The sequence below is a fragment of the Olea europaea genome, chromosome 10 (genome assembly GCF_002742605.1).
Source record: "Olea europaea var. sylvestris chromosome 10, O_europaea_v1, whole genome shotgun sequence".
Classification (NCBI taxonomy): domain Eukaryota; kingdom Viridiplantae; phylum Streptophyta; class Magnoliopsida; order Lamiales; family Oleaceae; genus Olea; species Olea europaea.
The window spans coordinates 45552107-45575820 of NC_036246.1; the positions used below are offsets into that span (position 1 = coordinate 45552107).

At 35.1% G+C, this 23714-nt stretch overlaps 3 protein-coding genes across 11 annotated transcripts; 2 read left to right on the plus strand and 1 right to left on the minus strand.

Annotated features, from left to right (window-relative positions):
• Window positions 1–391: 391 nt before the first annotated feature.
• Window positions 392–11535, plus strand: LOC111402541. Of its 7 annotated transcripts, XR_002704299.1 has the most exons (7): window positions 392–1051; window positions 1240–1327; window positions 4149–4215; window positions 4301–4989; window positions 5120–5989; window positions 8063–8508; window positions 11117–11535. XR_002704299.1 is itself a non-coding variant. In XM_023030919.1 (6 exons), the coding sequence occupies exons 4-6, from the start codon at window positions 4378–4380 to the stop codon at window positions 5401–5403; spliced, it is 579 nt and encodes a 192-aa protein (XP_022886687.1). In that variant the 5' UTR covers window positions 396–1051; window positions 1240–1327; window positions 4149–4220; window positions 4301–4377; the 3' UTR covers window positions 5404–5811. The 7 variants fall into 7 exon arrangements, 5 of the variants coding, with proteins under 5 accessions (XP_022886687.1, XP_022886689.1, XP_022886685.1 ...); XR_002704298.1 differs by having other exon boundaries at window positions 4301–5989; XM_023030919.1 differs by lacking the exons at window positions 8063–8508; window positions 11117–11535 and having other exon boundaries at window positions 396–1051; window positions 4149–4220; window positions 4301–4483; window positions 4573–4761; window positions 5120–5811.
• Window positions 11536–12978: 1443 nt separating this feature from the next.
• On the plus strand, window positions 12979–15235 carry LOC111402542 (basic leucine zipper 6-like). Its single transcript, XM_023030922.1, has 4 exons — window positions 12979–13696; window positions 13834–13924; window positions 14121–14247; window positions 14665–15235. Exons 1-4 carry the CDS (start codon window positions 13173–13175, stop codon window positions 14796–14798), a joined length of 876 nt encoding a protein of 291 aa, XP_022886690.1. The 5' UTR covers window positions 12979–13172; the 3' UTR covers window positions 14799–15235.
• A 539-nt stretch (window positions 15236–15774) lies between these two features.
• Window positions 15775–19476, minus strand: LOC111402544. 3 transcript variants are annotated; one of them, XM_023030924.1, is made up of 6 exons: window positions 19257–19476; window positions 18135–18798; window positions 17898–18014; window positions 17341–17504; window positions 17039–17243; window positions 15775–16869 (listed from the first exon to the last, which is right to left on the minus strand). In XM_023030924.1, exons 2-6 carry the CDS (start codon window positions 18789–18791, stop codon window positions 16705–16707), a joined length of 1308 nt encoding a protein of 435 aa, XP_022886692.1. In that variant the 5' UTR covers window positions 18792–18798; window positions 19257–19476; the 3' UTR covers window positions 15775–16704. The 3 variants fall into 3 exon arrangements, with proteins under 3 accessions (XP_022886692.1, XP_022886691.1, XP_022886693.1); XM_023030923.1 differs by having other exon boundaries at window positions 18135–18925; XM_023030925.1 differs by having other exon boundaries at window positions 15775–16572; window positions 16685–16869; window positions 18135–19476.
• Between the last annotated feature and the right edge of the window lie 4238 nt (window positions 19477–23714).

Sequence of the window (23714 nt, forward strand, 5' to 3'; positions counted from 1 at the left end):
TTATGGTTATCCAAAAGTACAGTTATTGAAGCAATTATTGGGTAATCTTATCACGTTTCACGATTCAAAGAGTTCAGTTGAAGACGATTGAACGACAAAGAGTAGTGGCAGCATTTAGAGACAGTAGTTCCACGATAAGTTGGCCACTATGAAGAAAGTGGACAGTTATAAAGCAATTAAGCAGTTTCTAAGCGGTTGATCACAAAGAGAACATCAAGGGAATATAAAAGGAAGAAAAGACATAGAGCAAAAGGACCTCGAATCAAACACTCTCAAATAGAGAATATGTAATTTCAATTCCTTAGTTTAGACTTAAAACATTTCTTTTCAGTACTCGTGTGCTTGCGCCCCTTGGAGGCATTCTGTTTAAATTCCAATTGTAAAGTCATCACCAATAAAACACTCCTTTTTGGGATTTTGTCTCAAGAGGTTTGTTCATTTTACAATCGTCTGATTCCTTTTTAATTGTTAGCGACAACCCGCGCGAAACAGAGGCATAAAGCTTCACCAGCTAATCAGAGGCTCTTTAACCAAAAGACACTCAAAATCCTTATCAAGCAAGGTGTCGATCCGAATTAGAAACAATCGTGATCGTCAAAAAGAAAAGCAATTAGCCATTTAATATTTAATAGTTAAAAAAAAAATGCACAATTATTGTAATACATAAATCATCCATGACAACTTCTATCTCTAAATTCTCTCTAAATTTGGGAGAATATTTATCGCTACCTCTCCTTCCTCTAATCGTCTTTCAATTTGGTAATTTAAGTTTTCTAATCAATTTTCAATTTTTCGCCCATATTTCAGTTTTTCCTTTTATTTTCTTGTTATTGTCGGGGTTCTAATATTTAATATATAGACATGAAGACATGCAATGCATGCATTTGTCACTTGAAGACATAATCTTGGTGTGTTATCCTTTTTTTTTTTTATGACGGGAAAATCACAGCCTCAATCATTCGGGTGCATAGCGAGTACATCCTCGGGCTGATGCAATAGACAGCAAATGGCAAGAGACAGCAAACCACGTCAACCAGTTAAACCGCACTAGGTAAGTCCTGTGCAAAAAGCTCGACCAATAAAGTGTTGGTAGGAAAAATCGAACTCGTAACCCTCCGCGATCATCTACTCCACCAACTCGGCCACCGGCCTCTTGGTGGGTTTTTGTTGGGTTGTACGTTGTCTGACAGTTCATCACTTTGATTACGGTTTCTCTCCTTTTTTGTTTATTTTTCACAGGAGTTACTAGTTATTCATTGGAATTTATTGCTGGTAATTATTAAAGACGGAAGCGTAGGAAAACCTGGAACTTTTTGATGAGAAAAAGGTGAGTTCATCTTTGTATTTCCTTTTTGTTTTTGAATTAGATGATTGTTTGGGGCTGCACAATCAGCATTGCTTCCCAATGTGAAATTATTGGGGAAAAATGATTGTTTGTTATTGGGCATGTAGGTTTGATATACTTTATATTTGATCGCTGGAAAAAAAATACTAAACTTGAGTTATAGTATTCAATTTTTCTTTTCCTTCTTGAAGAAAACTTGAAGAAATTTCTGCTCTCTGCCATGTAGATCGGTAAACAATTTTGCTGTGTGTTATTAGAAGCTGCACTTTTAACTTAATAATGTTGGAGATTCCTAAAACTTCCTAGTCTACTTGGTTTGGTTGTAGTGTTTTGGAATTAATTAAGCTGTTCTGTGTTTATGTACATTTAGGAAAGATTGAATTGGTTGAAATAAGTACAATTCCAGATTTTGGATTCATAATTATATGATTCTGTCAGCCATCAAAGTGATTATGTCAACGTTGCAAGATATATATACATTTTTTTGTTTTTTTGAAAGGCAATTTTACAAGACATTTGTTTTGATGTGTTGCTTCTAAATTCTTGGATTTTATAGATATAGATACCTATAAATGTCAATTAATAGTTCTATAGTATTCTTGTAACTTTTCTAGTGAGCGGAAGCCTGTAGACAAAAATGTAGTATTTTTATTTTTACAGTTGTCTTTCCAGCTTTGATTTCACTTAATGATTCTGTGTTTACCTATTCTATTGTATTGTTGTGTTCTGCAAGTTTTGGACACCTTAGAAAATCTGAAATTATTTTTTGTTTGTGGATCTCTAATTTCTATTCAATTCTTAAGCATATATTGCATAATTTTATAGTCTATATTCTATACTTGCACTAGTTATCTTGATAATTTTGACTTTCTTGTGTAACACACTTTGTTGAGGTCTTGAAGGTATGACCTGTGCTGTGAATAATTGTGAACTTGTATTTTTAGAGTAGGTCGGAGTCCTTTCTTTCGTTTTTATTTTTGTCGGTGGTTTTTTTCTCCAATGCAGAAATTGAATTTAATGATTTTATTTATCTCTTCATGAATAAGACGAGCATTGTTTCATATTGTGCTAATTGCATGTTGTTGTAGTAAATAACAAGTTCAAGGATACTTGATGAGTTATCTCAATGTTATTATTCTTTTAAAACTGTCGTATGACCTGTAGTTACAAGCATACTTTGATTTAATTACATCTCCACTTATCCTTTTTAACATAAAAAGAAAAAAACTTAAGCACTAAATAAGCTAGCTAATGGTCGATCTTTGGGCTTCCAAAACTTATTTTGGTATCGTGAATGAGCCAATGACATTCAAGATTGGGTCATATTATGTCAACCAAGCTTGAGTAAGTTTTTGACAGCCAAAATCTGAGTAAGCTCAAGTAGCTTGGTTGATTAATATTGTTTATGGTACAAATTAGCTTAATGGACCCATCTCCAATATTTTTATGAGCCGAAATATGTATCAAGATTGTTTTGCTTTGTCAGCAGCTAAGATTTAACATGCTCTAAACTGGTCTCAAGCTGCACATGCCTATTTTCAGCTTACATCATTTCAATTCTTGTATCGTGTTAATACATGCATATAGTAACCATGTATGTTATAATATTCTTTGGTGTCTTATGGATATTTACTTTCTTTTGATCATTTCTTAGCAAATAAAGATTCATTGCAGTATCATCAAAGGTTAGTAATTAATACAAAAATATAATATGAGCAAAACCCCCTCACCCCACCCCACCCCACCCCCTGAGAACTCATATGTCTTCCCTTTTATTTAAGCCTTCGTCATATCTGATATTTGGCTTTTAATGAGTATTGTTTGAAATCATATGACATATAAAATGATTTCCTAATCTATTTTGCTCAAATTGAACGTAAATGTCGTTCATAACCTGGTTTGGAGGACCATCTAGAGATTGAGAGTTCATCTCCTGAACGCAAGAAATCTATTTTATTATACCTCATTTTGGAGAGGCCAGGATCTAAGTGCAAGGAAGCTTAATTTGTGGCTTGTAGGTATATTGTCAAGAAAACAAATAAATTCCAACAAGTTGATTGTAATGAACTGCCCTGCTCTTTTAGATGTTATAATTCCAATCATGTTTTGTGAGTTTGCAAGTAATTCATGTGCTAAGAAATGCAAGTATTTGCTAGTGATATCTTCGGAGGATGAGGCTTTTGCTAATGGTTTGTGGCAGGAAATCTAAGGATCCCTTAAATCTTTAGCTCTTTTGCCAAATGTTGCGTCATTGAATGTGTTTGTTCTTTCTGCAATGGCATTATTATTGCCATTCTGTTACTCAATGTCTTTCAGTTGATGATTTTTCTACATTTTCCCTATTTGGTTAAGTTGGACTTCTTCTTTGTTGTAACTTGTAAAAGACAAACACCTGACTCTACAAGGCTGATTCTTGCAACATTTTCTCGGAAATTAAGTGAGATAGTTACTTAGTTTTTCTTTGGTGAATAATATTATTACAAGCGAACACTTATCAGATTATGAGCTCATCGAGTTCTCCTGAAATGAAGGACTCATCTCATGGTTTCAGTTTGCTTTATTGTATACCATGATTCTTTTTATTTCCGTGATTATTCAGAATCACTTAACCTCTACGCTGTCTCATAATGAGCTGAAATAAGATTATGTTTTAATTTTGTTGGAGGCCTCCGTGTTGATAAATTCTTTTATGAGCTGATTCACCGACTTTTCCCAGCCATGTTCAGTGAGTTCAGTTGAAAATTTATCTTTTGTTCTTTGAATGGTTCAGTTTTTAATTACATATATTTTCAATTTGTTACAGGCATCCTGTACAACATGCATCCGAACACTCAATTCAGAGGTCATGTGATTTATTTGGAAACAAAACAGTAAGGTCCCATTCATTTACATCCTGAACCTTTGTCTTTTATGGGACTGCATCAAACTTTTCTCAGTCTAATATCCATTCCATAGTTACTGCTCCAGGGAACTCTTGTAATTTTAATTATCAACATATATCAGAACATCGAAATTGTGCTTTATTGTACGGGATGACACAGTGCAATGCTGTCCAGCATCAGCCTCTGGCCTCGAATCTTAATTTAGCTGTTGCCGCACCATCCAGTCATTATAACCCATATGTGGCAGCCCCATGTGGTATTAGGGATTTTCCTGCTCCAGTAAATTATGGGTGCATGATCTGTTGTCACTTTCAAGCACTCACAGAATTGTTGGTGTTCCTTCAGAGAACTACAGAAGAATCATTCCTTATGCGAATGGAGTTGGAGGATCATTTAAGAGAAAAAATACTGAAGGTGTTACTGGAAATTACTATTATCATAATGCTTTAGCATGGCCTAGTTCTTTTCTTTCCCTCGTGAAGTCAAGGCTGTCTGAATCCAATGCTGCTTCTTTTCTGCCACCTGAGGATGCAGGTAATGACCCTACATAAATGGTCGAAAGTGGATCTCATAGACGTACAAGTAATAAACCTGGTATAATTGGACCTGAATCTGTCCTGGTACATAACCCTAATCATTTTCAAGGAAACCATGTCGCTCAACCTGCGCAGTTTCCTGGCTATCATTGGTTGAGCATGCATTTTAACAGTGGTGATAACTGCACTTGTTGGAACCAGGCTCTTAATTCACCCTATGTACACGGTGCATTATTTATTTTATAAACTATTTCGAAGCTTTCAATGCCATCATGTGTTTTTGAATTTCTGGTTTTTGTTCTTGTGATTTTCTCTATATGACTTGCCACCCCCTTCTCTAATTCTTGGCATCTCAGCAAATATGAATGGACATTATGTTGAAGCTGGGAATATTGGCGTACAAGGTTATCAAATGACAACCACTAACATAGGTTCCAGTGGTTTTCTTCATTCTTCCATGGCTCAGGGTGCCACCCCCATCTTCATCATCCTCCTCCACCTGTGCAAGGGGTCAGAAGTTATAATAATAACTTTCTGTCCCAAGTGGCTACATCGTCACGTAGAACATCAACAATCAGTTCTTCATATACCGGCATCTATGCACTCCAGAACGTTGCAGATGCTGGGCTTACATTTGTAGCACCTGCTTTGCCAACAGGCTCTCAGTTGTACGAATCTCATAGAAGGGAACTTGTACTTGATCCAAATGCAAGGCACCACAACCTTCCTCACTTGAGAGTTCTGCCAGAAGATGCAATATTTTTGTGGAAAAGGCCATGAGTACAGGAAATTCTTAACAGAATTTCTACCTACGCTGTTCTGGTTGCAGATGATTGAATTGAATTTTTTATTCTCTTTCCACCTTTCAATCAATTCTTGCCATGTGTTGTCTGTCAAAATTTTTTGTCAATTTTTTCTGTACTTGTAGCATAATTCTATTTTTGTTGTTCTTTTAGTTTTAGCATTTTACCTGTATGAATTTCTGTTTCATTTATATACCTTTTAGTTCTGTCATAACAGGCTACTTTGCTTGTATGACTATGTTATATATTGATGCTTTTGATGAACTAGAGACTTACAGTAATTGTTAGTTGTTCTTTTTCTTCGTAATGGATGGACATTTTTAGGAAGTTGCCATGCTAGAGATTCCTGGCTATAATGAAGCAGGAGATTCTATTGATCAGCACTGGGATATGCGTCTGGATGTAGATCACATGTCATACGAGGTAACTGAGGAGGTTATATCGATCTGATTATGATTTATTTTTAAGATTTTTGAGCAGTATATGAAAATGGGTTTCCTCAGCAGTGCAACCATGTGATGTATGGTTATATGACGGTAAAAACACTACGGGACACTAAACCCATAGTGTTGTTTCACTTTATCACCATTTTTTTTATCTTTTTATTCCAAATTAATCATTGAACACTTTACTCATTCCTTTTACCTATGTCTTTGAAAGTAATTGCTGACTTGTATGATAGAAGTAATGATGTGGCATAAACAGTCCATTACTGCATTATTTTTATTTTTTTAAATTGGCAAAAATGCTTATTCTAAAAAATCAATGCATTTATGAAGCACAGATTTGTAAAAATATAACCATGTTGGCAATCTTAAAAAATATAGCAATGCATTAATGGATATTTTAAGCTGCATCATCAGTGATGTCATACAAGTCAGCAAATCCGCTACTTTCGCTAGACACAGGTAGATGGAGTGCTGAAACTAAAGCAAAAACGAAAGTCCATCGACTAATTTGGCCCCAAAAAAAAAAGAGAGAAAAACTTGATGACCGAAGTGACATGACACTAAGTGACAAGCAATACTTTAACCATTATGTGACTTGTGCTACAATTTTTCTGATCTTTGATAGGATCTGTTGGGCTGTGATGCCATTTGATCCAGTCCAACTGTTAGGCAATGATGAAAAGGCCCAAATTGGATTTATTACTTGGTCCATTAAATATATACCTAGAAGGCCCACTTAACCGAGCCCAATATCCAGCCCACACACCATTAGTCGCTCTTGGACCGTTGGATTGACCCGCTGATCAACGGTTGATGATATTTACTATAAATATCCTCCTTACTCCCTGTTTGGTTTTTGGGTCGTCACTTTCTGTTTTTCTTTTTCTCTCTGCCGTTTGGAACCTTCGAGTTCCTTTGTCTGTGTGACCCTTCCTTCTCTTCTTTGTGAGGTTCCTGGATGATTATCTTTGTGATAATCGTGTTCTTGTTTGATTCTCCTTTGTGTGAATGATCAACCGAAGGTAGGCAGTTTGATTTCGTGAGTCCAGTGTAGTGACCTTGGTGTGTTTGGATTGTGAGGGTTCGTTTTGAGTCTCGGTGCCTCTGTGATGGTTAATGGGTGTGGTCTGAGCCTTCGATTGAAAGATCTAAGCCTTGATGTTGTGATTTAGGGTTTATGATGTAATCTGCGATTCTATGATTTCATCTATGTTTTCTTGGATTCAGTTTATAATAGTGGTATCAGAGCTATAGGCTTTCGGTCGTGAGTCTTCGATTGAAGGTTGAACACTGGAAACCCGCTGATCAACGGTTGATGATATTTACTATAAATATCCTCCTTACTCCCTGTTTGGTTTTTGGGTCGTCACTTTCTGTTTTTTGTTTTTCTCTCTGCCGTTTGGAACCTTCGAGTTCCTTTGTCTGTGTGACCCTTCCTTCTCTTCTTTCGGTGTTGATTCGACTCTGGACTGTGGAATGCGAGGGAGTTTCTGTGATTCCTCGATGTGATTTGAAAAAGAATCACAATACTGAGATCCTGTGGCCTTGTTTTGTGCTTGAACCCTAACTGATTGGAGCTACCAGGCCTTGAAACTTGAGGAAACTGAATCTGCAGGGGCACGTTTTGTGCCTTGGTGACCTGCAGTGAATCTATCCTTGCTGCAATAATTCTTTTTGGATTTCAGCTGGTGAATTGTTTAACCATCCTCAGTTTGCATTTCTTGAACCCCCTATGATCTCACACTCACTAAACACTGCCCTTATGTATATATGCCTCTATGTTGATATGTTTAGTTACTGAACATTGTAACCTGTTACATTAGTTTGCGATATCTTGTAATAGTTGCTTGTGATCAATTAAGTTTGGGTGATTCAAATTGAGCCTTGACCTGAGAACTTGATTCTCACTTGAGTCTCGGTGCCTCTGTGATGGTTAATGGGTGTGGTCTGAGCCTTCGATTGAAAGATCTAAGCTTTGATGTTGTGATTTAGGATTTATGATGTAATCTGCGATTCTATGATTTCATCTATGTTTTCTTGGATTCAGTTTATAATAGGATCTTCTCGCATTGAGGGAACAGATTGGAATTGTTGGCACTGGATTGTCTGAATAAGCCATTCAAAATAATTTGAGAACAAGAACTTTCACTTCATCGGCAACTTGTTCCAATATTGAAGAGCCAGCGTGCTTGGATCAGAATGTCAATTTATGCGTCATATGCCAGGTATTATTTTATTTTACGACATGGAACTAAAATGTCGTCAGATTATGATTATTGTTAAGTTTGTGTCAAGCCTCTTTCACTAGTAAATATGGAATTAATCCTGGGAAAAATTATAAGTGATACAAGTGTAAATATATTATTTGATACATAAATTGCTGATGTCCGAATCCCCTTCTACTTGGCATATCATCCCCCTCGCTCTGGTGCCCACCCCATGTAACACAGTGAAAGCAGGAGGTTTACAGATTTTGGTTGGGTGAAAACCACGGTTAGTCACCCTACTTACAGTGTTGCTTCACTTGGCTCACCGAACTTTATTTTGTTTTATTCAGTCACTGAATTTCATATTTCTTACAGTTTCGGCATATTCGTCCCCATTGAATTAACACTAACGTTTCGTGGTTAAGAAAATGATGACGTGGCATGAAAAGTTTGTTAGTCATTATTTTTATCTTGTAGTTTGCCAAAAATGTCTATTGTTGGACAAGTTATCTTGAAATGGACTTTTATAAAGACAAAAAGAAAAAGAAAAAAATAATAATAATAAATGGAAGAAAGAAAGCACAACGCAGTTTGCCTAATTCGATGATAAAAATAAGGCACAAACAATTTTTCATGCCACATCAGCATTTCACATTTCCATTAATTCAGCTGGTGAAGGTGGATGGGGTGCCTAAACTGAAATGAAAAGTGTGTTCCATTACTAACTTTGTAACGCCCCGACCCGCATAGACGGAAACATCACTCAAACTATTGTACTTTAGCCGTAAAGTTAGTTCGATATGTTTTTAGTAGAAGGTATAAAGATTAAATTTTAGAATTTAATTAAAAAATTTTCTTTTTTTTTATTTAAACAATAATCCAATTCTAAGAGAAAACAATTTCAAAAATGTTTTTAGAATGGTTTCCATGCATGTAACGACTATTGACGTGAAATTTTGGCAAACCTAAAAAGTAATGTTGTTGTTCTAGTTTTTTTTTTTTTTTTTTTTTATTTTTTTTTTTTTTTTTTTTTTTTTTTTTTTTTTTTTTGTCTCAAATAGTAATTGACAAAATAAATTTGTTTTCATAGCTATCGACCTTGAAATTTCATCAAATTTTAATGTAAGGTAGTAAATTCCTTATAATATGACATAGTCAAAAACTAGCTTCCGTCGACTTCATATGGGGTATTAAAATATTTCTCAAAACTCGACAATGACCCGGTTGAAAGGTAAACCGGTGCAGTTCACTTAAAATGGCATATAAAATTTCACCGACGTCAAAACCACATGATTTCAAATTTATTCAGTAGCTAATCCATGAGACTATCAAATCCAATTGGTTTCATCCAAAAATTACAAGTAACGAGTGAGTTATGAATTTTTGAAAACAAGGGTAGAAGCTGAATCCAGCACAGTTTACTTTATATGACATATAAACTTTGACCGATATTGGATTGACATGATTCCAAATTTATTCAGTATCTAACTTATTAGGCTATCCAATCCAATTGGTCTCGTATAAAAATACCAAGTAACGAAAGAGTTATGATTTTTTTAAAGATGAGGCAGAAACTGAAATTTCTGAAGAGACGTCAAAACTTTAAATCGCTAACTTCTTTTGTATACGGTGATTTGTAAATTTATTCTTATGACGCATATCTACTTTCAAACATAATTTATTCATAACGAGTGTTCGTAAAGTAGATCCACACAATATTCATAGGAATCGAATTTAAAGAAAGTGTAAACATCTCAAAATCAACTAAAGATGTAAATCATCGACTTCTCTATGACATGTTGCATCATCTTTTACCATCACCTATGCCCTAAGGAAAATCCATTCAACTTGTAGGAAAGGAATTAACCCATGAGTTTGAAACTCAATAGATATCATCGGTGCAATTCATTATCAAATTAGAAATTCCGAACTATAGATTCATACCATCACACATAGATGGATTTCTAGCAAAATTCAATTACTATAGCATTATCATAACACGTAGAGCCGGGGAATGATCATTCAAACTGTTGTAGTAACGAAGCACCGTACCCGAAGGTACCATTTCATTTAAACATTTATTGAAAAAACAGATTTAAAAACGAATGAACACTTGCACCTCTACCTACCTTGAATTTTCTTGGATAAAAGAACAAAATGTATAGAAAGCCTTCCTTCTTCTCATCCTTGTTATTCCTTAAACTTAACTTGATATGAAATATATTTTTTTGAGAGAAAATGAGATGAAATTCGAATTTGAAGAGGAATGTAGTGAAAAAGTAACCTTCCACTTCTATAACCTTTCTTTTTAATGAAAAATTAAGTGAGGGAGTTGTATTATCATTAAATTTATTAAATTTAGTCTTTAACTAAGAATTTGAAGAGTCTCTAAGCCATAAAAATAATTTATATGAAAGTTTTATAAAAAACATCTACATGGTGATTCGAACCTGAATTGCCTATATGAAATACCATGTAGATGATCATTGTGGCAACCCAATTATTCATTAAATCTTTGTAATCAATTTTACTTAAACTTAATCTCTTAAATTGCTGGACTTTTAATTAACTTATGACTTTGGCTTTCATAATCTTACATGGGTTGAGCTTCCATAGGTCGTTTCTAAAATGGGTTAGGCTCGTAGTGCTAGATCATCACAAAATAATAGCATAATTCCATTTTATTTTTTTCTCGCTACTACAAACTTGGAACCAAAAAAATAAAAAATAAAATATGTGCAGCCAAAGCTCAACCTGTTTTTTTTGTATGCTAACAAAAAAGTGCCCTATGCTTAGACATACCATGGATAGCGGCTTCCATTGTTATTATAGGATATTGCATGAAGCAAACCTTTACTATTGATGTTTGTTTCCTCTATCTTACTCTTATGTAGATTGATTGCGAGGATCAAGAAAATATTGGAATATTGGATTGTTGACATGAATGCCATGGAGATTGCATAAAGAAGTGGCTGCTCGTAAGAAATACTTGTCCCATATGCAAATCCACAGCATTGATAACTGAAGGCAAGGATATGTAAATAAAAGAGGCCATGGCTGTTGGTATGGGAAGACCAGTTTAACAAGTTGGGGCTCTGTCATTTTACAAATTATTCATAGTCCTTGAAAGATACATTTTTTTGTTATGTATTATATTTATGTAAATACTTGCAGGCATGGAGTAGCAGTCAACATTTCTCTCTCTCTTGCAAAGTTAATAGATTTTCTCATCTGTTTTTTGTATTCTACATGAGACCCTGTATTCACTTGTAGTTGATTTACTGCTGGTTGTAGGATATATTTGCACACATAGATGTGCGAAGGATTTTCCCCTAAGGTTTTGAATGTGATATTCATTGAAGACACATTTCTTATTGCTCGTGTTTTTATCTGTGTTCTAAATGGTACGTCTATTTTACTATTCTTCTTGACATAGTTTCTCTCTATATAGTTTTCTGATAGCCATGACGGTCGTGCCTCTCGAAAAACGCCAAGTTTGGAATCGATTTTAGATTAAAAAAAGTATGCCTATTTTCCTTTCTTGACATAGTTTCTCTCTATATAGTTTTATGATGGTCGTGCCCCTCGAAAATCGCCAAGTTTGGTGTCGATTTTAGATCAAAGAACATAATTTCTCAGTCTGGGACGGACCAGCGGTGGTTGCGGTATTGCTAAACCATGACCTGACGGGGAAATATCCCCTAAAATTTTTCTAGCTGTGGCTGCAGTTCTCAATTTTACTGGATTGTACAGTTCGGTTTCCAATCTTCTGAGTTGGTGATTTTGGTCATTATTTGGTGGACAACTGTGGCATTTTCAAACCCACTTTAATACCCTTTCAATGATATATCATTTGTCATGTGAAGATATTTGTACTAAAACTTTATGCCCCAAAAGAAATATACACGTCAGTGAGTAGAAATTCGTCCAAATAATTTAAGTATTACGTAAGTTTGAAAGTCTCGATTGTAAAACACGCTAATCAATTGACAATGTGCAAACATTTTGCATCTCTCTCGTCTTTAATCCTTATCCAATTGAGTTTCAAAACCTCTAGTATTAAATATGATCTAGTGCAAGCTAGCATAGTTCGAAATGTGAGTTGATTGGTTGAAAATGCGTAACTTTTCGATCCGAGTTTTCTAGATTTACGACTCGGGATGGTCAATGTACGCTTTTTTCTTTTTCAAAAATTACTCAGTACAAAGAATGTGATAAGTCCGATTCCTTTTTGTATTTTTATTATTTTGTTTTCTTTTCATGTGGATCTATGCAAAGGAGATCAAAGTCTGAAAAGAATGATCCCTTTGTCTCTCCTATTCAATTGAATCTCTGATTTCATATCAGAATAACACAATATGAGGCCCGCCGAGAGTCACATCCGCACATGGTGGCTGATTCTCCTCTTATTAAACTAGTGCTACTTTCCCCTCCTCCCAAATAGCTGTTGCTAGCTGTCCTATCCCCCCACCCATGTGACCCCCCCTTAGTTCCCTACCCCCCAAACCTGTCGAACCCTAAACCCGAGAATTATTATTATTTTAGAGAAATTAGCTCAACGTGATATCAAGAAAAAAAAATTCGTGTTAGGCCTTTCGTAAAATATAAATTAATAAATTGAAACAAACGTAAGAAACTTATCCATTCCTTTACTAGAACGTTACTATCACTTATACACCTCGATTCATTTTGTCATCTTGAATAATAAATTATAAATTTTTAGACGAGGTAGTTTTTCTGTACCAAATGTAACCCATCTCCCCGAAACCTTTAGGCCTTAATGGTAGTAATTATTAACCAATATCCTATAAATGTCCTATTGTTTAACTTTCATTACATATATATAGCCACGTTCCTTAAATCTCTCAGTACAGTCTTCCAAATTTCACTAAAAGAATCATGTCTTTTTTTAGTTGTTAGTTATTTAGTTTTTTCTTTTCAATTTTAATCATGGAGCAATTACCACCAAAAGTTCCAATAATGAAACACAATTGGGTAATGCCATTGACATCCGCCGCCGCCGGCCAACAGAATTTTTGGGTTGACGAATTCTTCGATTTCTCAGCCACACGGCGGAGCGCCCACCGGAGGACGGTAAGTGACCCCATTGCCTATGTGGAGGCGTCGTTCTCGGAACAAAGCCATAATCCAAATGAAAACTTTATGGAATCATGCAACAAAAATAATGGGTTCGAAAGATTGGATGACGACCAGCTCCGGCACATGTTTTCCGACAATGCGGCGATGGAGGTAGGCTCTGCAACTAGGTCGTCCTCCAATTCGTCGGATCAAAATAGCGACAATGATGACAAGAAAAAGCTGCTGGAGCGCCACCGCTTGCGGCCGAAAAATGAGCCTGAGGAGGTGGACAGTTTAGGCAAACCACTAACAGAAACTCTGCCTCCTGCCACCGCCTCCAGTCCGTTCGACAATGGCTCCGGGGACGCCATTATTGACCCAAAAAGAATCAAAAGGTGAAACCATCAACGATTTCTAAACAGGATTAATTAGGATTTTATTTGGTAATTATGTATAGAAAACCCATGTATGAAATGATTTATTTCAAAGATAAATATTTTGATTTTTACTATTTTTTTGGTGTAATTATCAGAATTTTAGCCAACCGGAAATCAGCTCAAAGATCAAGAGTGAGGAAACTGCAATACATATCAGAGCTTGAAAGGAGTGTAACAACATTGCAGGTACGTTCAACTCGACATAACAACTCTGCAATATGTTAGACTCGACTCGACTCGACCCGACTAGATATCTTGTAATTGTGCAATATAATTCTACCCAGTTTGCGTGTCAAACATGTCGATTCTGTACAAAATAAGTGATTTAGATCTTGGAACTTCTTACTAAAAGTTGCAAGGTGTTGTGTATGTTGAAATGAAGAGTGAAGTATCAGCATTGTCACCAAGGGTTGCATTTTTAGATCATCAAAGGCTGCTTCTCAACGTGGATAACAGCGCTCTTAAGCAAAGGATAGCAGCATTGGCTCAGGATAATATTTTCAAAGATGGTAAGGTTTTCGATTTTAGACATACACTTCATCTCCACCATCCTTAACAGAAGGCTAAACATACTGACTATAGATCTTGATCCAACCATTATATCATATGTACTGTCAACTTTAGCCCTCACGAGAAATTGGGTCTCCCAAAATTCGATCCCAAAACCTTGCTTTATTAGAGACTCGAATTAAACTTGGTACGAATTGTTTAGTCCAACTTACTGAACATGCACTCTATAATTTATGATTGATCGAGCATGATAAACAATACTAGGCTCGGTAGGAGAAAGCACAACATTTCGCCCATCTATCTTGTCATATCCAGCATACCAAGAGTTCATGATTATCCTCGACTTGAGCATTAAGAAATTTGTCTCTTAATTTTGTTAATAAGCTAACATTCTTTGAATATAACCCAATAAACAGCCCACCAAGAAGCATTGAAGAAGGAGATAGAGAGATTGAGACAAATATATGAAGAACAAAAGATGAAGACGAAGATGGGCAAAGAAGCTATTGTTGGTGCACAAACACCAGAAACAAATAGTTCTGAACAGTGATAGGCTATGGTGCGATGCATTCTGATTATTACATGTGCAAGATCACGTGATGTCCCCTCTTTCTTGATCTAATGCTGTAGTGGGGGGCCACTCTGATAATCTTCGTTGCATGATTGGAGTCTATGAAAGTGACACGTGGAGAGTTGCAGATGACTCGAGTTTATAGTGTTAGGGTGCGGTTTAGCATTTTAATCGCTGACAAGAAAATTAGAAAATGTTTCCTCCTTTGCCTCGCTATTTTGATTACAATTTGTCATGTTAATTTTATTTTTTTTCCCTTTTTTTTTTTTTTACGTTCGGGTTTTACATCGATCTTGATGGTTTCAAAAATTAATGGCTTGGCTATTTTGAGAACCAGACATTAATTTTCGTAAGTTTTGATTTATTACATGAGTTGTTTACCACCCACTATTGCAAGTCGAAAAACTTTTGGTCTATGTTTCATTGATTTCATGAATATTTACTCAAATCTAAAGTTTGTCTCAAGTAACAATGTTGTGATGTCTTTTATTTTCTTAAAATAGAACAAAACCATATCAAAATTCCGTAGATAATGTGTATACATCAAGAATTGTAAATATTGCTGACTCAATATGTGTAACGAGACTATTTTCTCATTGCCACATTAACTTGAGTCACTATCGGATCACATTGATTGTATATTTCGCTTATTTAGCATATTTGTAAACATTGTAGATGCTCTTATATATGTATTTTACCTCGTAAAAAATTTAGGGTTTAATTATAACTTTTTAACGGAAGCTACTTCTAAGTGATTTTCCTAAAAAGCTCTTCAAAGCAAAAACTATGACAAATGGACCCTTGACACCGATTTTCTAATCAATAAGGATGTTACAAGTTAAAGTAATCCTTTAACCTCAAATTTGATAATTTCTTTATATTTCTCCTCACGACTTCTGCCAGTGAAAATGACAACCAACACCAACAATTTCACAAGTTCGAAAACTGATTCAGGTGTTGAAAGTTTGCTATTATCATGGGTTTCAGAAAAGAGTTACAGACTTACATCTCATCTCATCTCATCTCATCTCCACCTTAGTAGAATAGAAGTACTTCAAAATGAAGCAAACATATTTCTACCAGATTTTCCTCAAAACGTGAAAAAGACGAGGCGAACTGCCAACATGTCACAATCCGCACCTAAATTCTTAGACATCAATTTCAGGATTTTGCAGGAGAATACACAGTACAAGGAAAGATTTAAGTGCAAAGCTTGATGAGATAGAAAACAAACGATTCAAATTGGGAAAGGAAAGGGATTCTTTGTGATAACTCCATTCTATCTCTCCCACGTGAACAAAAACGGGGACAACTTCGTTTTCGTCGCCAGTTACAAACAAAAATTGAGGCTCTCCACATCAGGACAGGAACTCTCGAGGCCTCGGCATTACAAAATCATTGTCTTCAGTAATTTTCACAAGCTTTACTACCTTCACAAAGTCTAAATGAAAGGTCCCATGAGAAGAAAACGCACAAACAAAATCATCTTCAGCTCCATAAAATCTCTCACATGCTAAAGTTTGGTGCAGATAGAGGGCGCTGGACTTGTCCACCAACCATGCATAGGAAACCAACAAATACGCAAAAATTGGTAGAGGTGGTAGGGCAACGAGCAAAGTCGCTTTTGCATAGAAATGGAATGCTGAAAACTAACAGTATCTTATCTCTTCCAGTCATCACTTTGCACGTGCACAACATTTCGTCCAATAAGGATCCAACTTAAACATAATATCCACAATATCCTTAGCAGTAGCTGGAAATTGGGAAGGAAACAACCATGTAAGAAAGCAACCACAAGTTGAAACCATGACAAAATTGAAAAGCTCTTTCTGGGAGTAAGTGTATGCTTGGCCTAATGAAAATACCGAAAGACACGAGCAAATCTCTATAATTTCAGACTGAGATCAATTGGTTCCCCTATTTTACCACTACCATCCCGGGCATGGATTGTTGCTTGGTCAATTTTCACCTTAGTTGGGAAGAAGGTAAAAGGAGGTCGTTCTATAGATCCACTTGGTCCTGGCCTTAAAATTGCGTCTTCAGTGAATTCCTGTAACAATGGAACAGCCCAGAAAAATTAAAGCAGAGACCATCAGACAAAACTGTTAGACCAAAAAACAAATCAATAAGTATAATTTGAAGATACATAGAACGTGGTCAAACAAAGCAATAAGTATAATTTGAAGATACATAGAACGTAAATAGTATTTGTTGCACACCTGACAGGAAGGACACTCAAAATCAAATAATTCCTGCTCCCGATAGTCTGAATATGTCAGAGGGTGCTTATGCTTAAAGTTCAAAGGCTGGGTAGTGGGAGCAGGAGGAGCCAACGTGAGAAAATCTCCATTCAGTTCTTTGTTTCCTCTGATTACACCACCAGCATTTTGCTCAGGCAGGGGACTTGTGTCTGGAGGGTCTTCTCTGAAAAAGCGGTTCAAGAAATTGTCAGCATACATTTAAGCAGCAGTAAGGATTTTTTCCCGATATTGAGGAACACAGTGTCAATTAGTAAATGAACCTGATATATTTATAGGGTTCGAATTGATTTGTGCATCCATTGCTACATGAAGCCGATTCATCTGATCGGGATCTTGAAGTACCACGCATAGGTTGATATTTGCACTGACAAGGGGCTGTTGGATTTTCTAGAGAGAAGGGATATGACCTTTTCATGCCAAACATCTAACATTGCATCAAAACCTAATCAGATATTGCTACTGAAAATTGACAGACCTTTTACTCAATCTTATTATACAAATAAAGGAAAACAGAAGTTCATAAAAATCCACCATTTAAAATCACAAGTTTGCATGATTTTTGAAAGAAGAATCACTACAATAATGATGAAAGAAACGTAACATAAAATAAGTCAGTAAACAACCATATACTAAAATGTCCAGGTTTCACACTCCAATAACAACAAAACTACCTTCTAACGGAAAAATCAGAACAAACTCTCCTACAATTTGTCACATGAAACCATCTTATGGAAATTTAGTATGTTCTAATAGATTTCAGACCATGAAACAAAATAGTCTTCTTGTTTATATAAATGAACAAGAAAAATAGGAATACCTTCTCTTCCTTTGGTGACAACAGTGCATAATTGTTATCACAAATACTTTGGTTTGAAGGGGGCTCCATCTGAAACTTCAGTACAGATGATGATGAAGTCCCTGAAGAGACATTCACCTGCAATTGCCACATGTGGATTTTTTTTCATCAATATAAAAATAAACACAATATATAAAAAATCACCTGAACTCATTATATTGAATATTGAACGCAGCAATATATATCTATTTTGCTAACCATTGATGAAGAAGAAGGATGATGAAATTGATGTGATCTTTGCGTGAGAGGCAAAACCAGGGCATTTGATTCATATGGAAAATTCATACGAGGCCAAATTGCAAATCTACGATGATCTAACATTTGCTTTTCCCCTTCAAGATTCTGCTCACCAGTCCACAATCTAGGCCAACTGCCCTGCCCAGGACCCGAAATTGCTGGCAAACCTATTTCATTTCCTCCTATATTCAAGGGTTTGGACAATTGAACAGAATTCGGGTGTAGAACTTTGACATTTTTGCTCGATTGGACAGGCCTATACAAGAAATTCGGTGAGGGAAGATCAGTTGGTGATAGTGGTGGCAAGGGGATTGAATTTGAAGAAGGGCAAAGATTTGGCCTAAAACTGGGACATGGAATAGCCAAACATGCAGTAGAATCATTATGTGAACCAATTACATTATTTGCCAAAATATTGGCTGCTTGTACAGCTGCCTCCTTTTTCTGTTGTTCCTCCAACCTAATTTTCTCAAGCTGAGCAACCCCTAATCCTCTCTGTGGAACTTTTTTTTGCTTAGTCTTTTTTGATCTACTCACACCACCACCATCGACGAGGTTGCCACAACCCTCCTCATCAGTATTAAAATTGCGCCTCAGGATATTTTCTTCCTGTGTCATTGTCCCTCTAAGGCATCAAAATTAACAAGAAATCTTGGAATTTAAAGAGAACCCCAAATGCGAAATTATATAGAGCAAGCCATCCACAAAATCCACACCATATTTCTAAGATACCCAAATTTTCAAAACACAATCTGGGTTCAAGAAAAATCCGAGTGAAAATCTAAGAGAATTTATTACACAAAAAAATAAGCCACTTTAAATAGAAACAAGAACAGCCCACATTTGCTGTATATATCCTCAAACAATTATATATACATATAGACGGAGAGAGAGTGAAAAAAGAGCAATTAAGATAGAGAAAATAGCGGAGAGTATCTGAGGGCATCGGATTTTTCTCAACCCCATTTGTTAAGAATTTTGTCGGATCAATTATACATGGGAACAAAAATTAAGGAAATAAAATTCACATTTCAAAATTCAAACTCAAATCTGAATCTAAGGCAAGCTATTTGAATGCTTTACCTCTCTCACCCTCTCATTTATCGCCCAAATCCTCGCTCCACTCCTCCTTGCCTTTCGAGACCGACTCTCTCTCCATTCCTCTCTCTCTCTTCATACTTTATTTAGCTTCTTCATTTGATTAACTTAGCAAATTGGGGTTTCCCAAAATCAGCAAAATATCGCTCGGACAGCGCAAGCCTTGACGATGCACGTTTCTGCCAACACTACGTTTGGACTAACGGCAAATACATAACAAGATATTTTACCAAATAAGTAATTGTTTTTTAAATTTTTGACCAACAAATAGCTAATTACTAATGTGAATACAATAATAATTATGTATAAGTAGCATTACTCTTTTCTCAATCGAACGCTAAAATCCAAATGCCATCATCCTGGAATGAAGTCGTAATATTTGGGCCTATTGGGCCTTACACACACTATCGATCCAGAAATCTTGAGCCCTATTGACCAAGCAATCTTAGTAATGTTTTTCAATAAAATAAGAGGTAATTAGCTCATATCGTCCTCGTCGTTTGCATTTAGTCCCTATTTGGTGGGATTATAATCAGATTTTTAATAAATTTTGATAGAAACTAATGAAATATGTGGTTGAATATTGTGAGATCATAAAATATGTGGTGGAAATGAATTGTTAAGTTTAACTTAGATTAAAATCTATATATATAATTCCAACTAGAGTTTTAAGTTCTTAGAGAAGTAGAAATGAGTTTCATGTAAAATAATTTAAAATGCATTAACAAAAGAAAAATATTTCATCTTCTCAATTAACCAGCTACCCCTATCTCGATTCCACCACCACCACCAGTAAAATAATTAAAAAGAGAATCAAATGTATAAAAAAAAGTAGGGAACAGAATCAAAAATAAAAAAAACAAACAAACAGCAAAATGGTTCTCTTCCCTGTCCAATTCTGCACCATACCAATGGCCACCACCTCCACCCATTCTCCCCATTCCAAAACGACAAATTTAGCTATTTTCCTGATTAAGCTTCTTGTTTCAATATCTTTTTCAATTTAGAGGGTTCATTCAAGATTCCAATTCAAACTCCAATCCTAATTGTTTTAATTCAAACCCAGCTAGAGGATAATAAATATTTTCTTTTTAACCTTGTTTGTTGAGAATTAAAATTAGATTTTGATAAAAAAAAATTTGTTTGACTTTGAGTTAGATTAAAATCTGATTTAAATGAGTACCAAATAGAGCCTCAAGAATTTTATTTTGTATTAATATGTTTTAAATTACTTTAAGTGGGACTCATTCGCATGATTTGAAAAGGTTAGGGCTTTGATTGTAATTATTTTTTAATATTAATTTTTTTCTATTGTTTAATTAAAAAGGATGGTAAATTAGTCATTTCACATCTTTCATGGTGTAAATAGACGGTAAAAACCTTTTGTGTACAGATGTATCGATCTAAGACTCTAAATGTTAAAATTGAAAGAATATAGACAATTCGCACAATGAAGGCAAACGATAGGGATGTTTCGAACCAATTACTCATATCTGACGAAAGGAATTGATGGAATGAGATAGAAATGACCAACTTCGCAAGAGAATGATACAATGAGGGTGCAAATGTCAAGTTTAAAACGATAAAGATAATTTGCACAATAAGTAATGACCAAGACATTTTGTGCTAATTACCCATAAAATAAAATAAGTATGAGTAAATTGTACTTATAAATACATATATGTCCAGTAAAATCAAAACTCATAAATAAATACAATTTTAAATAACTGAAAGTTTTTGGCAGTCGTAAAAAATAGAAATTATTAAATTTTTGTTTCCCTATTTTTTATTTAGGCCATGTTTGGAACTGAAATAAATCAGATTTTAATTTAAGTCAAAGTCAAACAATCAATTTTAAAAACATATTCACAACATTTCAAAAACTTTTATCAAAATCTATTAAAAATCTAATTTTAGTTCCTACCAAATAGGGGATTCCTAATTAACATATTCCCTTAATGCATCTAACATTTTTAAATGGATTTCGAGATAATTATAAATCATGAAATGACACGGAACAGGAGTCAAAGAAAATATTAAAAATAAATTTTAGAGATTTAATTTCTCGATAGAAGGCTGTTTGTAACTAAAGTAATTATACAAACAAAAATAAATAATATTATTTTCGGAGAAGTATTTCGATAATAAAATAATATTACATATATATTGAATCCTTAAGTTTGAAACCCTACAGACATAAAGGTTCATGTGGATTTTCATTAATTTTTTGGCCATTTCTTTCCCTCAATAATAGTCCCATTCCCATGTTACAATTATTTACTCCCTAAATTTTACTGTCCAGACTGGCTACATCTATCTTTATTGTCTGTCCTATGACATTAAATTTGTGAATTTAGATGATTTCTGTCATGCCAGAATGTGCAGACTAATTCCTTTTATCATTTACAAACTTTTAATGCCTACTAATATATGCCATTTTTTTCTTTTTAAAAAAAGTGGGAAAATTCGAATTTCCTGAACCAAGACCTGATAAGGCTCGTTGGATAGCCAATGGTCCGTGGAAGATTCGGGCTCCGGCAAGGTATGTTATGCTGCATAAGTGTAAAAGCTACAAACTTGGATTGAACAATACTGTTTGTCTCAAACAAACTGAGTTCGTCCATTCAAGAAAATTGCCCGGCCAAAACTGTCGAAACTCAAAAGCAAGTCTTGCACGAGGATAACACTTAGTAGTATCTACATTGGCTGAAAGGGATTATTCTCCACCCAGTGTCACTAGAATGAACACAAACGCGCTAACTTATGGTGTGCCCGGTTCACAATTTCGTGAGACATTTCAATCCATATGCAATGTGTGGAGTATTGAGAGCATCTTTTCACATATTGATTGTTAGTGTAATTTCTTATCTTAAATCTGGAACTTAGAGGTGTGTAATTGTGTGTGTATTCTTATCCCAGTTCAAATGAGAAAGTGATGGTGGAAACTTCTGCAACAAATTTAGTGGATTGTTCAATTAAGTTCTTTATTTTCAGCCTGTGGCATTAAAGATGGTTATGCTTAGCATTGTTTTTTAGACACCCGACTAGATAACATTGCCATTATGTGTAGTGTTGTTGTCTACTACTGCATTTCAAACATGTCCTTAGAGCATGTGGGCTAAACATTTTTGAATGAGATTGGACAACTCTATAAACAAGATTTACCATCTTTTGCTTCCTTTTTATTGTGTAGTGGTTTGTACGACACGTCCATGTAATGTTTTGTCGACACCTCATTAAATAAGATTAAAAGTGGAGCATTCCAACCAATAAATCGATAACTAACCATCTTATAATATTGAAGGAGCCAGGTTAATCACTAGCCCACATACCCCACCCCAAGAGAAAATCAATTATTTTTGGTATATTCTTCTCTAATATATCCCAACCCCATCCTAAATTCAATTAGGTTGGATCTGTCATTGGACATAAGAATGCAATCACAAAATTCTAAAATCCATGTAATTTATTCTGAGAGGTATTCATCAGTCATAAAGAAGTACCAACAACCATGAAGCAGCTGTCACAATCTCAATAGAAACCAAATATTTTTTGCATTGCTTTCTTTCAAGATGAAAATGAGTTTCCAGCTAGACTTGGAGATTATTAAGAGGAGACCTAGAAACTTTCAGGCTAGGGGACCATCAACTGATTGAAGGGTGTCGAATTCAAAAGATAAAATGACAGAAAGATCCATCCATTCTGAACATGTTTAATATGTTGGACCGAATAAATTGTACGCATTCAAGAAAGATAGACATGTAAATTATATGTCCATTAGTTAAACGACTTCCTTATTGCATAAGAATTGAAATATAAAAATATATGTATTTATTTTTGTGTAAAATGTTATCAGAATTGCGAGGAATGAAATTGGTTAGGTTTCAATATTTCTGGTTAGGTTGCCTGTTAATCTAAAGGGCGGCTCTTCAAAAGACAATCATCCGATGTTGTCAACCATTACCAAAAAGGCTAAGTAGCTAATAAATAGAAATAAATTATATGTTGGTATAATTAATAGAAAATAATGTTATAACCAAGCTCCAAAGCTGTTCTACTTTTTCTGATTTTTTCCCCTTCAAAAATGAGGAAGTTGATGGAGGAATGAACCGTTTCATTTTGAATGCATGAATGAATAATTGACCATTTCTATACATAGGAATCAGCTTAATTGTTTGTTCTCATTCTCACTTGAATTCAAGAAACAAGCTCTCAGTATCAGCACAAGTATAAGACATCCAAAACAAAATTTTATCGCCTGCCCAATGCCAGAAGGTCAAGCTGGCGACGACCCGAGGAAAATATAAAAAGGTATTTAGCCCTCAACAAGGTTGGAATACATTTTTCTCATAGTGGTACCAGATTCGACACCTCAGATATGCTAAAGAGAGCAACTGTGGAAATCAGTTCATCAAATCATATCTTCCACCAAAAAAAAAAAAA